Consider the following 18,262-nt stretch of genomic DNA (forward strand, 5'->3'; position numbering starts at 1 on the left):
GAAAATGCAGCCAATACTGGTAGGTTGAATAACTTGAATAATAAATCATGACAATGCTTCAAAACTTAGTTTGATTTTTTTTTTTGTGAGGTATATGTAAAATGATTTTGTGTGTAGTCGAACGATTTTGAATTGAAGGAACTGTCCAATATTTATGCAAGGAGGTAGGGCCGAGGTGAAACAAATAAATTTTTTAAAGGAAGTCTGAGGAAGGGGGGGGGGGGGGAGGGAATCTAGTCGGGCTAACCATGACTTGAGGTCTAGACATTTTAAACTCACATAATTTTAATTGTTTTCTTTTATGTGTATTTATTGCAGCTTCAACATGCAATGACATCAACGTCAACATTGACAAGGTGCATAAAGGCCCACAACCAGTCAAGAAACGTGCTCTACGCTCCAGCTTAGGCAAGCCCAAATGTTCAGCCAGATCCCAATATGTGTTGCCTAATATATGCATCCTTTGTCAGAAAGAGAGAACAATCAATACAGGCAAAAGGGGCCGAAGAAAAGAGCCTCTAACAAGGTGCTCAACAATTGAGGCACCAAGACTGCAGCAAGCTGCTAAAGACAACAACAATACAAACCTGCTGCTTCAAATTCAAGACCGCGATTGTGTTGCGATAGAGGTAAAATACCATGGTCGCTGCTACAAGGAGTATACCCGGTATTTAGGCAAGCTAGCAACAACACCTAATGCAGAGCAACAAGGAGACTCCAACTACTCAGAAGCATACACATTATTTTGTGCAACAGTCAAGGATCTTATAATAGACAACAAGGAAATCTACAGACTGAAACGACTTAATGACATGTTCATGAAACAAATCAAAGCAACACACGGAATAGAATCAAACTACAAAAGTGGCTTTCTCAAGACAAGACTGATGAAAACATTTCCACAACTATGCTTTCTAACCCCGTATATGCGCTGCCAAGGACACCTTGTGTATGTTAATGACATCTCCACTGAAGTGCTGGTTGAAGAAAAGAAAGTGTTGCAAGAAACCATGCATGGTTCAGGTGATGACACAACAGAGACAGAACAAACATCCGACTCTGAACCAACCCCACCAAAGCAACCTGGGTATACTGAGAATAACCTTAGAGAACACTACTTCACTGCGCTACAATTGAGAAATGCAATAGATGAGATCAAGCCAAATATGCCATGGCCCCAAACCTCTGAGCACCTGACAACAAATGCCGCAGAAGCAATTGTACCTGCCTGTCTCTATAACTTTATTGCATGGATGGTGGGAGTGTCAGACGAACCTGATTCTGATGAGTTTGTAAAGATAGAATCTACAATACATAGAAGAATTCTCACAATTGCACAGGACATCATATACCTCCAATCAAAGGGAAGGAAACAGATGCCCAAACATTTGTCACTTGCAATGACAGTACGTCATCTCTCAGGTTCAGCCCAATTAATCAGCCTACTGAACGGGTTTGGTTACTGCGTCTCAAACTCTGTCATCTTAAATCATGACACTGCACTGGCTAACCAAGAACTACATCGTGGAGAGGATGCTCTTCCATCAATCATTCAGGCGGGCAAGCATGTCACACTCGTATGGGACAATAATGACTTCGGGGAGGAGACATTGTCTGGGCGTGGAACAACACACAATACCAATGGGATTATAATACAGCAACCAAGTCAATCCCATGAAGTAGTACAACCAGCACCAGTCACTACAGTTAAGAGGACGCGGGAGAGATCGATGCAGCCACCTGCAGTGAACCTTGCCACATATTATGGAGGGAAAAAAGAAGGACCCGCTCCATTCGCAACCAGCGTTCCATTGGATCGAGCAACGTACTTCCCATTACTCCAGCACCCTAAGACGATAGACCTAGCATACCACATCACCAAGTACAGCATTGACGGGACTCTGCCATCTTGGACAGGATTCAACCAACTACTGTCTTGTGTTGAAGTTCCACCAAAGAGCGTGATAGGGTATCTCCCTGTCATTGATGCCACTCCGACTGAAATGAATACGGTACTAACAATACTGCAGAGAAGTGTTCAGATCGCCGACAAGTTACAGTTGGAAGCAGTCGTCATTGTCGTTGACCAAGCCATCTATTGCAAGGCACAGCTCATTAGATGGAACAATGCACAGTTCATGAAGAGACTGGTAATTCGACTTGGGGCATTCCACACTGCAATGTCCTTTCTTGGCTGTATTGGAAAGAGATTTCGAGATGGTGGTCTCCAAGACATCCTGGTTGAGTCAGAGATTGTTGCAGTGGGGTCTGTGAATGGAGTGTTCAGCGGCAAGCATTACAACAGGGCAGTTCGAGCCCATAAGCTGATGTCAGACGCGATGCAGCAGATGCTTCTGGATGCATATTTTGAATCTATTCCAGAACATGAGGCGGGTAGAGTGAAGGAACTTTTGTCAAACTTAGCTGAAGCTTTCCCACATCCAAACTACCATGTCATTCTCAACAGTGACAAGTTCAAAGACTTCAAAACCTCCTTTGACAAATTCTTAGAAGCAAGTGACACCAAACCAACATTTCGCTTCTGGAGTTCATACATTGAGACGGTGGAGCTTCTCTTGCTATTCATTAGAGGGACACGAGAAGCCAACTGGGATGTTCACCTCGCCAGCATACGATGTATGCTTCCATGGATATTTGCCTATGATCACATTAATTATAGCAGATACCTTCCAGTAGACTGGCTGGAAATGTCAGATGTTCAGCAGACCCATCCCGCCATTCATCAGAAATTTATGGAGGGTGATTTCGCTACCCAGAGAAGCGACAAAGCTTTTGCCCAAATCGCCTGCGACCAGACCATTGAGCAGACAGCAAACAGGGATTCCAAGACCAAGGGGGGAATGACCGGTTTCACTACCAGCAAGGGGACAGTTAACCGATGGATTTGGTCACACCACGCGAGGGGGTCAATTGCACGGGAATGCGAGGTTATGGCAGGGAAGTCCAGATATGAAGAGCACAGCTCAACACGCTCCGATCTACTACAAAGTCGCATGCTACGTGACAAAGCTGATGTTGACAAAATAATCGAGATGACAAACAGCATGATTAATCCATTTGAATATGATGGAGAGGACTTGGTTCATGTTACATCTGGTGTCGTGGCTACAAGAGAAGTTCAGGAAGATCTAAACACAGCATATGAAAGAGGAGAAACAGAGTTCACCACCCTATGTAAAGAACGACTTCAGACGGAGACAGTCGACCTGTTTGGCTCAATGAAGAAACTGAAACTTAAGACATTCACCAACATGTCTAAGGCTGTGAAAAAGAAAATTCGTGGAAAGGATGTGTCTTTGAAGGCTGACAGAAATCTCTTAGCAAGGCTTGTTGTCATCGGGCAGTTCCGGAAAATTGATCTTCAAGAGTTAATGTCCTATTCTCTTGGCCCACTACCTCTTCCTTTGGCAAGTGTGCAAGGCTGCCTCGTCAAGACCAACAAAGCCAACCTACTTCATGCACTTGAAAGTCAGGCAGAGAAACCTGTGGTTGATATTCCAGTAGGAGGCATGTATGTAATGGATGGTATGGCAATGATACAGAAATTGAATATCAACAAACTCACCGGGGAAAGGACATTTCTCGATCTGGCCCACGAAATACTGAAGCGCCTTGTCAAGGGAGCAGAGGGCAACAAGTCCAGTGAGATCCATTTCGTAACCGATACTTATCGAAAGGTATCGATTAAGAACGCCGAGCGAGAGAAGAGAGCAGCCAGAGGGTCTCAAGTGATGCGAATATATGGCCAGTCCCTTCCTCAACAATGGAAGAAGTTCCTCTCCAACAGTGACAACAAGGAGTCGCTAATCGAATACTTGTTTGAGACGTGGAGTAAGGTCAAGACAGCATACCTCAGAGGAATTACAGTGTTCTTGGCACATGGAACCAAATGCCATATCTTCACAGGAAGCAGCACTCCAGATCAGGTAGTTGAAGTGAAAGAAGAGCCATCACTAAATTCGACGCATGAAGAGGCGGACACACGGATGTTCCTCCATGCCGCGCATGCAGCACACACAAGCAATGACGTCATCATCGTTAGTCCGGATACAGATGTGTTCATAATCGGCATAGCCTTAGTACCCCAAATCTCTGCACATCTATATTTCCACACAGGAAAGGGAGTCAACCTTAGGACAATTGACTTGAAAGCAATCTACGATAGCATTGGGGATGATGTCAGCCAAGCTTTGATAGGCCTACACTGTTTTACTGGCCGTGATAGTGTAAGCGCCTTCTATGGCAAAGGCAAAAAGAAGGCCTTAAACATCATACTAAGGAATCCAGAGCTGTGCGGTGCCTTGAAGGACCTTGGAGAACGGTTTGACATACATCCAGACATGATGGAAGCACTGGAGACATTTGTCTGCAAGTTATATGGACAGCACAATATCACTACTGTGAATGAGGCCAGGTACAACATGTTTCGTCTTGCTAGAACGTCTGAGATCACAATGCCTCCCAACCAAGATGCCCTGAGACAGCACATCAAGAGAGCCAATTACCAAGCTGGTAAGTTAATTGGTTGTTTCTTTGAATATTGAACGTCACCTGTAATTTATGTTTGGACAGGAGTACTAGTATATGGTGCAGCATGTGTTAATGAAGATGATTATTTGGAAAGTTTATTGAATTGAAAACAAAATATTGAATGTCACAACAATGCTTTGTAAATGTTCAAAATTAACAGGTCTATTTGAAAGAGTAATTGAAGTAACTATCTGTACAGTTGAGTTGTTAAGATAACATGACATGTAGATGATCCAGAGATTTTTTTGCTCCACACTCAGTCAGAGCAGGATGTTTTGGATTTCGCATGTTTCTCTACACAGAATTTCCCAATAATATGATTGTACTGTTATTAGTGTTAATGATATACCTCTGATGTTGTTTTGGAAATATGTATATCTCCATTCTTAATGTTATTGATCACTTCAATATTTCAGGAATTTACAAGAGGAGCCTGCAGCCCATCCCTGACATTCCCGACCCTGATGGCTATGGATGGATGATGGAAGAGGAACTTGCCATAGACTGGATGACACTTCCACCTGCACCAGACAGCGTGATGGAGCTTGCTAACTGCACTGGAAGCTGCAAGAAGACACGATGCAGCAACGAAACTACATGCACTTGCCTACAGAATAACATTCCGTGCACAGATTTGTGCAAGTGCGGCAGGAACGACTGCTCAAACATAACTGGCCATGTTGACTTTGATGATAAGAATGATGATAAAGACTCCAGATCTGAAGATGAGGAAGACTCTGATGCTGAAGAGGATGAAATAACTGCACTATTTGTATGATGTTTTGGACAAGTTTCAACATGACCAAGCCGAAGAGACAAATTGTGGCTATAGTTCAGCCCATCTCGAGTTTATCATGACGTCAATGCGCACTGGTTCGCTTGTACGCCACGTAATTGTCTTTGATGGGTTAAAATATCACCCCTTACACACTTATTGGACCTATTAACAGTTTCAAAATAGCATTGGTAAACCACCATGGATCGTAGTAGCAACACCAATCACAAATATTGTACAAAAATTTAAAATTATGCAGGTTTTAAGGTCCAAAAACATGACTTTCTGATAAATGCATCAACAGCATGTTATTTTACCAAGTCGTTAAAACAACATTTTTACTACTTTTGGGGGTCTGAATTAATAAATATTGCTGCCAAGACCCATGTGAACATGACATCATATAGTTTGTGTTGTTTTTTTACTGTGTAAATGGGTATTTCAAATGTAACATACAATTGGTGTATACTGGTGTTTTGGGGCAGCGGTTCTCGGTAACGTACCACGATATCGCTTGTGAAAAAAAACAAGATGTTTTGGAGGTCATAAGGCTTCATCCCACACCCTTCTTGCCAAATCCCTAAGGTTCAGGTCATGAAATCCAAAAACAGAATAGATATCCACCCTATGGCCCTGTGTCTATCATAGACTGATCATTGATGTTGCAGAAACCCATCCATGGGCAAAGGTAAAAATAAACCAAAAACCAAAACCACCGTTTAGAGGCCATTTTTCCCCGCAAAGCGGGGGTTGGCCTTTTCGGGGACCGTGGTTGTTGTTGTTTTTTGGTCCCCTTTTTGAAGCAATGTTTTACGGCCGGATGCCCTTCCTGACGCCAACCCTTTTTGTCGCCTTTTTACGACAAGCAGGGAATTACCAGTGAACTGGTACTCAATTAGCCGACCTCGGAAGGATGGTTAACAGGCTGAGTCAACCCCCCTGGCGTTCATTCAGCGATCGACCGGGATTCGAACCCAGGATCCTTGGTTGTAATCCTAAGCTGGCACCCTAGCCGCCAGCCCAACACCATGGGCAAAGGTAATACCATGTAATTTACTCATTGGGTGAAACACACACACACACACACACACACACACACACACACACACACACACACACACACACACACTACTTTCCCCTGCAAATGGCAGCAACAATCAATTATCTCTTACCTAATCAACTCACCCAGTCACAAGTAGGGTTGTCGGAAATACATTTTCCATCAATGCTTTTATTTTTTTTGTACATGATCTACGATCTATTAATGAGACTAATGGAAACATTGTGGCGGACACAAAAGCTCACTGGCGCGAGGGCATCATTCCGCGCACCAAGTGGGCGGCGGCCACGCCCGAGGGGTAGGTGTGGCCTCGGGATATACACCGGGCGCGCAGCCCGGAGCGCTCCAGTGCTACAGTGGAGCTCTTGAAATAAAGACTCTTTTGAACTTACCGCGTTGTCCGCTTCATCCTTGCTATACAAGTAGCGCGTGTAGCACCGCGCTTCATTGGTGACCCTCCGACGTTCTGGTCAGCCGTCGCTGACCACCCGAACCCGCCACAGCAATGGCAACCAACGCGGTCCAAACCAAACTCCCCGAGTTCTGGGAGGCTCAAGCCGAAGTTTGGTTCCTGCAGGCAGAAGCCCAGTTCCGACTTTGAGGCATCACGGTGGATGAGACCATGTACTGCCACGTGGTCGCCTCCCTCGGGCCCGGCCGCTCGCGTCGTGTCGGTCCTGAGGAACCCACCGGCCGACGGCAGGTACGAGGCGATCATGCGTCTCCTCCTCGCCACGTTCGGCCTCACGGTGGATGCACGGGCCGACCGCCTCCTGGACCTCCCAGAGCTCGGAGACACGCGACCGTCAGTCCGCATGGACCATATGCTGTCGTTGATGGGCGACGAAACCCCGAACGCTCTATTCCGGGCGTTATTTCGACGCCAGCTGCCGGCACGAGTCCGCCTCGTGTTGGCCGGTTCTGTGACGACGGAACCCCGAGCTCTCGCTGCTGAGGCCGACAGGTTCTTCGCGGCTTTGGACACGCAGGCGAGTTTTGGCGCAGCCGTCGCGCATCCCGAGGCTGACCCTGATGCTGATGCACCACACCTCGTGGATCTCGAGGCTGATGCACGCCGCGTGGCCGCCGCCACGCTACGCCCACCACCACCGCGAAAACCACAGCCTCCGCCTTCACCGCAAACCTGGTGCCAATTCCACGCCAGGTTTGGCCACAAGGCGAGGAATTGTTGCCCGCCGTGCTCCTTCGGCAAGTCGGGAAACTACAAAGCCGGCGCTCGGTAGCGGCCCTGAGCGTCGGCCATTCCGGCAGCCTTCTTTTTATAACGGACACCTTGTCCGGGCGCCGTTTCCTATGCGACACAGGGGCACAGGTGAGCGTTATCCCTGCCTCTACGTCCGACAAGCGAACCGCGGGCCGGGGCCACGCATTGCTTGCCGCGAACGGAACACCCATACGCACATTCGGGAAGCGCTGCCTCTCCCTGTGGTTCGGAAGGCAACACTTCACGTGGACGTTCGTAACCGCTAGCGTCCCCATGGCACTGCTCGGTGCGGACTTCCTCTGTGCAAACGGGTTGTTGCTAGATGTGAAGAACAGATGCCTTGTCCAGGCTGAAACGTTCAGATCGCTTGCTTGCACGCTGAGCAGCTCGTTGAGCGGCTCACTGAGCGGCTCACCGAGCGGCTCGCCAAGCGGCTTGCTGAGCGGTTCGGTCCCAGCGAGGTTAGTTTGTACGCTTCCGGCAGCGGACGAATTCACCCGCCTCCTCGCCAGCTTCCCGGCCCTTACGCGGCCCACCTTCTCGGCGGGGGCCGTCAAGCACGGGGTGGAACCCCACATCCCCACTGCCGGGCCACCGGTCTACGCCCGGGCACGCCGCCTCGAGCCGACGAAGCTCGCGGTAGCTAAAGCGGGGTTCGCTACGCTGGAGCGGCTCGGCATCGTGCGGCGCTCCGAGAGTGCTTGGGCGTCGCCGCTCCACATCGTGCCAAAGCCCGGCGGGGGATGGCGACCGTGCGGGGACTACCGGCGCCTCAACGACGCCACCACCCCCGACCGCTACCCCGTCCCCCACATCCAGGACTTCTCCGCCCGGTTGGCGGGCATGTCCTTCTTTTCGAAGGTGGACCTTATACGCGGCTACCATCAGGTCCCCGTCAGGCCAAAGGACATCCCGAAGATGGCGGTCATCACGCCATTCGGGCTTTTCGAATTTATTCGGATGCCCTTCGGTTTGAAGAATGCGGCTCAGGCATTCCAGCGACTAATGGACAGCGTCTTGCGCGACTTGGATTTCCTCTTCGTCTACCTGGACGACATCCTCGTCACCAGCGCGTCCCGCGAAGAGCACCTCCACCCTCTTCGAACGCCTGGGCCGGCATGGCCTGATCATCAACCCCGCCAAGTGCCGGTTTGGCGTCACCGAAATCGACTTTTTGGGGCACCGCGTCACCAGGCACGGGGCCATCCCCTTACTGGCCAAGGTGGAGGCGGTCAGGGGTTTTCCGCGCCCCCGCACGATCAAGGGGCTCCAGGAGTTCCTGGGCATGGTAAACTTTTACCATCGGTTCCTACCCTGCATCGCCCAGCTCCTGCGCCCCTTGCACGAGGCCCTCCGAGGGAAGCCGGGCAAAGGTGGCGTTACCTGGACCGAGCAGATGGACGCGGCGTTCATGGGCGCGAAGCTCGCCTTGGCTAGCGCCACCATGCTCACGCACCCGGCGCCCGATGCACCGATCGCCCTCACCACTGACGGGTCGGACTACGCGGTGGGCGCGGTGCACGAGCAATGGGTGAAGGGAGCTTGGCAGCCGCTGGCGTTTTTTAGCCGGCAGCTCCGCCCGCTCGAACGGCGGTACAGTACCTTCGACCGCGAGCTGCTCGGGCTCCACCTGGCGGTCCGGCACTTCCGCCATCTGCTAGAGGGCCGCCCGTTCGCGGCCTTCATCGACCACAAGCCCCTGGTCTTCGCGATGGCCAAGGTCGCCGAGCCGTGGTCGGCCTGGCAGCAGCGTCACCTCTCAGCCGTGTCCGAGTACACGACGGACATCCGGCACGTCGCGGGGAAGGACAACCCAGTGGCGGATTGCCTTTCCCGCTCCGTCGCCCACCCGGTCCACCTCGGGATCGACTATGCCCGGATGGCGGCGGACCAGTCCGCCGACCCCGCCGTCCAGGTTTTTCGGACCATCGTCACGGGCCTCCGCGTCACCGAGGTACCGTTCGACGGCGCGGGCACGGCCCTCTTGTGCGACGTCTCCCTCGGCCAGCCTCGCCCCATCGTGCCCTCTGGCGCCGGGTTTTTGACGCCATCCACGGCCTGTCCCACCCGGGCACGAAGGCCTCCCAGAAGCTGGTCGCCGACAAGTTCGTCTGGCATGGCCTCCGGAAGGCCATCCGCGATTGGGCCAGGACGTGCCTCATGTGCCAGCGCGCGAAGGTTCACCGCCACACCCAGGCCCCGTTGGCCCCGTTTACTGTGCCCGAACGTCGGTTCGACCACGTTCACGTGGACTTGGTGGGACCTCTGCCCCCCTCGCGGGGTTGCACCCACGTCCTCACCATGGTGGACCGCACCACCCGGTGGCCGGAGGCCGTGCCTTTGGCAGCAACGACGGCGGCGGACGTCGCGCAGGCGTTCATCGCCACTTGGGTTGCCCGGTTCGGCACCCCCTCGGACATCTCGTCCGACCGCGGCCCCCAGTTCACCTCGGAGCTCTGGGGGGCGGTTGCGCGGGGGCTCGGCGTCCAGCTGCACCGCACCACGGCCTACCACCTCCAGGCCAACGGCCTGTGCGAGCACTTCCATCGCGCCATGAAGGCCGCGCTCCGGGCCAGCCTCCGCGACGGCGGCTGGGTCGACAGGCTCCCCTGGGTCCTGCTGGGCCTCAGGACGGCGCCCAAGGACGACCTGCGCGCATCCGCGGCGGAGTTGGTCTTCGGACAACCGCTGCGGGTGCCGGGCGAGTTCCTCCCCGACTCCACGGCACCATGGTCCGCGGCGCAGCAGCGCTCCGCCCTGCAGGAGACCGCCCGGAGGTTCGCCCCGGTGCCGACGGCGCACCACGGTTGCCCGCCAACGCACGTCGCCCCGGAGCTTCGCACGGCGGAGTACGTGTTCATCCGCCACGATGCCCACCGGACACCGCTGCGGCCCCCGTACGATGGGCCCTTCCGCGTGCTGGAGACCGGGGCGAAGCATTTCACCCTGGACATCGGCGGTACTCCTGACCGCGTCTCCGTGGACCGCCTCAAGCCGGCCCACCTCGACTTGGCTCACCCCCCGCCAGCGGCTCTGCCCCCGCGTCGGGGCCGCCCCCCGGTGGGCGGACCCCCGGCACTGCCCAACCCCACCGTCACGCCACCCCCCTGCCCTGCACCCATCCCAGATGCCGCCAGAGGCATCCCAGATGGCATCCCGGCATCCCGGACGCCGCCAGCCGCCAGAGGGCGCTTCGGCCGGATCATCCGGTTGCCCCGCAAACTGACCCTTCAGGTGCGCGGGAATTCTGGGGGGGCGCGTGTGGCGGACACGATGGCTCGCTGGCGCAGTGACATAATTCCGCGCACCAGTGGGCGTCGGCCACGCCCCAGGTGAGGCGTGGCCTCCAGATATACACGCGGGCTCGCAGCCCCGAGCACGGCAGTGCTGACGAGTGAGCAATGAATAAAGAGCTCGACTTAACCTAAAGCGTTGTGGCCTACCTTTGTTTAACGTGTGTGCCCAGCACCACAAAGAATAACTTAAAAATTAAATAATACTCATATCCGAATCCATATTCAGATCTTCACCAAAATCGAATCGAACCGTCCTTGTCAGACACCCAACCTGTCCACCAAGATTCGTCCAAATCCGTCCACAACTTTTTGAGATATCCCGCTATGTATCGTTTTTGGCCCGATCCCCCAAAGGTGAAGAATCACTTAGAAATTAAATAACACTCATATCCCAATCCATATTCAGATCTTCACAAAATTCGAATCGAACCGTTCTGGTCAGACACCTAACCTGTCCATCAAGTTTCGTCCGAATCCGTCCACAACTTTTTGAGATATCTTGTTCATAAACAGACAGACAGGGGTGAAAACATAACCTCCATCCACCTTTGGTGGCGGAGGTAACTGGAAGTGGAAGGCACTGCGAACCTATAGAGTATAGACCCTCCTGGTCGGGGACTAATAAATGGGTAATCACTTATTAACGCACAGGTTGTAAACCTGGTGCGTTATAGCGTTTGCCTGGGAATTTCGGGCGCTCAAAAGTGAAGCTAGTTTCTGTCACCCATTTCTGTTAGTAGGGGAGCTCCCAATAGAGTTCGTGACCATTTTCCCGTGATCAAGGTTTGAAGGTTGATTTTGAAAGATAAAAATATATATAAAAAAATAAGCTTGGGTATCTTTTTTTTAAATGCGGGCTAACTCGGCCAGAGGACAAAATCCAAGATGTCCGCCAAAACCGCGAAATCGGGCATATTTCCGCCTACGTGAATGCTACATATACATATTGGGTGTCCATATGTGGGTTTTTCTGGGCCCAGATCTTGCATCTTACATCAGTCAAGTGATATTGTGACTTAAAATGATATTAAATGATTAATGTTGACCAAAATCCAAGATGGCCGCTGCAAAAAACCATGTATTGTATATGTTCATAATTGTGCATACCATAGATTCATCGCTGGCGTCTAAATACAGTTTTACATGACTAGTGTTTTCATTTATAACCTTACTGTTACTATGAATGACTTTTTGAGCAGGCAACGAACCAAGATGGCTGCCTCTCGCCCGTTAGATAAGCAGTTATGGCTACTGTACATTGTATCTATTGCAACGTCTTTTATTTGACACAATGTTCAAGGTTTTCATTTGCAATCAGTAAGAAAGAATTTATCTTTCTCTATTTTGTTTTATTATATTTACAGTGACATGACATTACATTTACAAGCAGTGATACACATTGCACAAGTAGCATATACGGTAGGGTTGAAAATGACAATAGTTGTTATAACAGTTTGTTTGTGTTGGATAGATTGAAATTGTTATTCACTGTCCGAATCGTCCGTCTCGGACCCAGACTCGACTGGATCATCCATAGTTGGGCTGCTTTCCAAAGCCTGAGTTAGTTTTTCTGGGAGTGCTGGGTGAATGTACCTCAATGGAAGACACATGCCTTCCTCGAGATGCCAGCCATGAGATAAAGGAGACGGTGGCGCATCAGGTTTTTCGTAGTTGAGCAACACGTAGGTTTGATAGTTCACTCTCTTGACTTTCAAATCGTGGGATTCTTTGTCTGGTGGAAGCCGCAGTATTGATTTCCTTTTCATTTGTCGCCACTTCCTGGCCCGAGCATCACACAGAGTGGTACTTTGTTTGTCCTTGTATATGTACCGTATGGTGTACAGCGTCATATGATCAAGCACCTGCTGAGGGACCGGTAGGTGTTTCCCTACTTCACTGAGGAACGCTCTAGCTTCAGGTGAAGTGGATGATATGTCGAAGATGGTTTTCTTCCCATGTTCAAAGAATGCTGCTGTTGTGTCTGAGCCGCTGTGGACGTGAAGAGGAACTATGATATCTGCTATTTCCTTCGGGCAGAAAGCTGTACAATCTATGAACTGCTTTTTGTACTTCATTGCGAGCACCCCTTCAGTTCTATGAGCAACATACGATGCCAATACAAGCACGTCCGTATCTTCTGCGTCGATGATAACAGGTGTTTCTATTCCAGCTTTACGTATTTGTGAGTAGATGAAGAACATGCATGTGTCTGCTTCTAACTGTTCACACTGGAAGTCTGTAACAGGCAAACCTGTCGATAGATTGACACATGTGGGCCCAACGCAGTAGACAAATTCAGTGTTAGAATAGTTTCGGTACAACACGCTGAACTCGTTTCTGAGAAAGATCTGTAGGTGCTGCTTGTTTGTTGCATTGTGGAAGAAGTCTTGAAATCCTTTGGCAGATGGGAATTTGTCCGACTGCTTGAAAAATACATTCTTGGAGCCATCTGAAAATCCAGAAGTGCTTTTTCGAAGCTTGCGTTCGCTATCCTTGACGGTCAGGGAAACATCATATCTGTCATTGACAAACACAACTTGTGATGCATATTTATGTCTGCTCATAATGACGGCGAACACCTTCGATGCGTAGTCTCCCCAGGTGTAGGAAATTCCATCAGCCTTTTCCCTGTCTTCTACCGATGGCGTAGACAAACGCCATATAAATCCCATGTCCAGGATCGCCGTGTACTTGTCTGGTGTTGGTTCCAACGCATGTAGCTTGAATTTTTCTACCAACTTAGATTTTTGCACTTTTTTCATGGTGCCGTTGATATTGAATATTGGCAGACATTCATCTGTGACTCGGTACGACATTATCTCTGACAAGGTGAAATTTTCGGTGTCATTTTCAGCAAGTGAGACAACTGCTGCCATCGCTCTGTTCTCCATTGCGTCTGACTTCATGATGCGCTCGCCAGTCTTGACTGAAGGTGGGTTGCTGAAGTTCCGTCTCAAATTCCTGTGAATGGTTGCATGGAAAGGTTTGTTGCTGCTGAACATTCTGTCTTCACAGAATGCCTTCAAGCATTTCTCGCCATCGGTGTGGACCGATTCAAAATCTTGAATGAGGTCATCAGAAGCTACCATTCCAGACTGTAGTGACTTCAAGACCTTGTTTTCTTCATTGAAAGGGTCACAGCCGAATTCAGTGATGCAGTTGTTAATATCTTGTACAGCTTGTTCGTCTTCCTTCATGCGAGTGGGAGCATTTTCACTGTGATGTCGTTTTGATTCTGATGTGCTGGCAAGATCATGCAGTGAGGATCGGACTCTATTAACATTGTTAGCATTTCGGGAATGTGACAGCAGCATCTTTTCGTTCTTCAAAATTTTGAGCCAGCCAGCTTTCATCTTTGAACCCTTGTTCATTGTCATCTCGATCCAGAGATCCAATGGCAAACATGAGTAAGGCTTTCCCGACATGGATTGAGCAAATAAGCCATCTCGCATGTATTGTGCTACATCCTCTGGGAGGGATTCCATTTCCAGCCAATACTCAACCAACCACCGTCCATATTTATCGTTGTCATAAATCTGGATCCATGGTAGCATTAAACGTAATGTCGACTTGAATTGTTCCCAGTTCTGGATTCTCAACGCATGCAGATTCTTCATCAATATTTCAGTCATCTCCATAAATGTGATCCAGTACTTTGCCATTGAACCACCGGACTCCTCAATTCTATTGAACTCATCTGCCACCAATGAAATAACCTCTTGGTTGGCTTCCAGAAGTGCATAACATTCCTGCCGTTCTTCTGCTGTTGAGGAAGGATTCCGCAGGACAGTCAAGTGAGCTTCAAGTTCATCTGAGATGCTTCCCCCATTCTGTAGTGACTGTTGTATGATTCTTCTCAGCAGAGTTTCATACATCAATCGGAGACATCGTATGCTCCTCTTGTAGTGTTTGCCCCGTAATGCCTGGTCCACAGACCCTTCTGCAATAACATCTGCCGCAACGAGGATGTCAGACAAGCCAGACCGTGAAAACGCTTATTCATGGCAGAAATGTAAGACATGTGAATATGAAATGGGCCCATAGAAGGCAACACGACACTGAATTTATCAGGGTGTTCGTATCTCATTTGCACTATCAAGGCATACACTGGTTGATCTCCTACCAACTGGATGAAGGGCATGTTCTTTTTGCCTGCTGCATCAACCATCCGGCACATTATTTCGTGCACTACAGATTTTCCAGGAGGATTTGGAAAAGTCAAGAAGTAATACGGCTTGCTTTTGACAACATGCGGCTGAACTGTTGACTGGAAACCTGCAAATCCCCCAACTGTTTGACTGCATGGTGCAGGTGGTGTATGAGTCTCATCTAGACGTGCCATGGCATGAATGAGTCCTCGCTGCCTCTGGACTTTAGTATCTGAAGGAGTAATGTCAACACCTGTTCGCATACTTGGAGCTCCACGCTGGACAGTCTTGTAAGGATGGACTTTATGCTGATCGATGCAAAGATGCTTCATTTCTTTAGACTTGGGAATTGTTAATTCTGGGGCCGATTCCTCTGGAGCATGAACCAAATCAAGTGGCTGGACAAACATAACATTTGTACGGTGTGAAGTGTTCGCGCCAGTTAGCGTGTCCTCAGAAAAGTCATCATTGTCCATTACTGCTGTCCCTGGCATACCCAGTGCAAGCTCCTCTGGACATGCTTTGTTCTGCTCAATATCGTACTTGGCCCAAGCATCATAGAGATGTAGCACGTCTTTGTAGCTGATCCCAATTGAGAATTTTTTCAATAACTCGACAAGTTCCCGGCTTCTGGTTAGTCCGTGTATCATAACAGACAACCTTGTTCCAAATGAAGTTCGTTTGCCTGTCATATATGAAGAGAGCAAGGCAGTCAAAGCGATAACTGCAGAGTCGTCATCCTCCATATCAAGGTCACGCTGAGGTTTTGAAGACTTTAGACGGGAAATGAGCTGTTTCAGTAGGCTGCTTGTTTCGTCCTCATTGAGTAAATCGTCAATGTGAGGTGGCCAGATCATTGGCGATACTTTTGCTGCTTCAGCTCTAATTCGTTGCGCTACAATTGAGACGAGTTGGTCATCAGTTGCACCTAGGCAATTTACAGCAGCTTCTATGTATGTTCCACCAGCTGACGTGTCAAAAACCATTGAGCTCTTGTTTTTTGTAACTCTTTCGTGGAAACCAATTTGGTCGCTGAATTCCGTTTGGAGCATAGATTTTATTGTGCTAGACTTCACAGTGTTCACAGTCATGCCAAAGTTCACCAGCATTTGCGTGTAGTCTTGTAGAAGGCTCTGTAGTGTTCGGAGTTCATGTCTTTCAAAAATTACAGTGCGCACATGTTTGAAAAACATTTGACGTACTTCTGCCAGTCGTACATTGTGCATGTGCAAATGTTGATCATTATAATCATGGACTTTGATGTATTTCGTCCAACATGACCGATGGTAGCGGATCTCTGTGGCAAATGGATCTGACGTGGAATCAATCAGTGTCAAAATGCGATCCCGCATATTCTCGTCGTCCAGATGGACTGTGTGACCTTTGAAGACATGCCATGCATCCATTTGTTGCATGATGTGCCACTTGTCCCGTCCAGGGTGTTTCAGGTCTTCTCCCTTCATACACCAAATACACAAATGTTTGTCTTGTATAATACCGGTTTGTGATCGTGATTGTCTCTGAGCGCAAGATGGTCCAGGTGCTTCGTCAGCTACATCATCGCTGCGAGAGATTTCTGTTTCAAAACATTTCTTTTGTCGCTTTAGTGCCTGCTCCAATTTATAGTTACTGGCCAGTTGAACTTTACACAGTTTGTGGAAATATATTCCAGCTGGTCCATTGTGCCATGGCACTGCATCAAAGACTTGACCGTATTTGTCCAATCCTCTCCATCGTTCTGCTTGTTGTTGGAGATGCTGCCAGGCTTCTGGGCTTAAGCTACTCTTTTCCTCATCACAATGCTTATGACAGAGGATACACTCACTGGAGCTTGATAGTCCTGGAGGCTGGTCCTCATCTTCACTCTTTCTCTTCTTTCCTTGAATGGGTGGTGTCGCCATGGTATACTCTGCAATGAAAAATAAAACCTATTACTTACTGTACATACCGTACATCAGACAGCATCATATGAATGATGTTAATACTTAACTGAACTTAAATATTGAACAGGACAGATCTTTATCTCTTAAAGAAAGGGACTTAACTAATATTTTAACTATTATTAGTTGAATATACTTAACTGTAATGCCTTGATCCATTGTCCACCCTGGTACTCCCTGGAAATTAATACTAACAACTACCTGTGAACAAATACCTGTGAAACTTAATCAAACCATCTTGTAGATAAGGCAGCAATCTTGGTTCGTTACCTGCTCAAAAAGTCATTCATAGTAACAATAAGGTTATAAATGAAAACACTAGTCATGTAAAACTGTATTTAGACGCCAGCGATGAATCTATGGTATGCACAATTATGAACATATACAATACATGGTTTTTTGCAGCGGCCATCTTGGATTTTGGTCAACATTAATCATTTAATATCATTTTAAGTCACAATATCACTTGACTGATGTAAGATGCAAGATCTGGGCCCAGAAAAACCCACATATGGACACCCAATATGTATATGTAGCATTCACGTAGGCGGAAATATGCCCGATTTCGCGGTTTTGGTGGACATCTTGGATTTTGTCCTCTGGCCGAGTTCGCCCGCATTTAAAAAAAAGATACCCAAGCTTATTTTTTTATATATATTTTTATCTTTCAAAATCAACCTTCAAACCTTGATCACGGGAAAATGGTCACGAACTCTATTGGGAGCTCCCCTACTATGTCGCTCATTTCTGTCGCTCATTTCTGTCGCTCAGATGTGTAAACATGACGTCATCAAATCTATATTTATAGGATAGGTTATAGGAGATATATATGTTATAGGATAGGAATATAGGACCCAAATGACCCAGAGGACCCAAATGACCCAGAGGACCCAAATGACCCAGAGGACCCAAATGACCCAGAGGACCCAAATGACCCAGAGGACCAAAATGACCCAGAGGACCCAAATGACCCAGAGGACCCAAATGACCCAGAGGACCCAAATGACCCAGAGGACCCAAATGACCCAGAGGACCCAGAGGACCCAAATGACCCAGAGGACCCAAATGACCCAGAGGACCCAAATGACCCAAATGACCCAGAGGACCCAAATGACCCAGAGGACCCAAATGACCCAGAGGACCCAAATGACCCAGAGGACCCAAATGACCCAGAGGACCCAAATGACCCAGAGGACCCAAATGACCCAGAGGACCCAGAGGACCCAAATGACCCAGAGGACCCATGTGACCCAGAGGACCCAAATGA

At 48.9% G+C, this 18,262-nt stretch overlaps 1 protein-coding gene across 1 annotated transcript; it reads left to right on the forward strand.

Annotated features, from left to right (window-relative positions):
• Positions 1-2,951: 2,951 nt before the first annotated feature.
• On the forward strand, positions 2,952-5,708 carry LOC137414092 (uncharacterized). The gene is made up of 2 exons (XM_068099570.2): positions 2,952-4,533; positions 4,968-5,708. The coding sequence occupies exons 1-2, from the start codon at positions 2,952-2,954 to the stop codon at positions 5,327-5,329; spliced, it is 1,944 nt and encodes a 647-aa protein (XP_067955671.2). The 3' UTR covers positions 5,330-5,708.
• Positions 5,709-18,262: the final 12,554 nt, after the last annotated feature.

The sequence above is a fragment of the Myxine glutinosa genome, chromosome 11, assembly GCF_964187855.1.
Source record: "Myxine glutinosa chromosome 11, kmMyxGlut1.1, whole genome shotgun sequence".
NCBI classification, from domain to species: Eukaryota; Metazoa; Chordata; class Myxini; order Myxiniformes; family Myxinidae; genus Myxine; species Myxine glutinosa.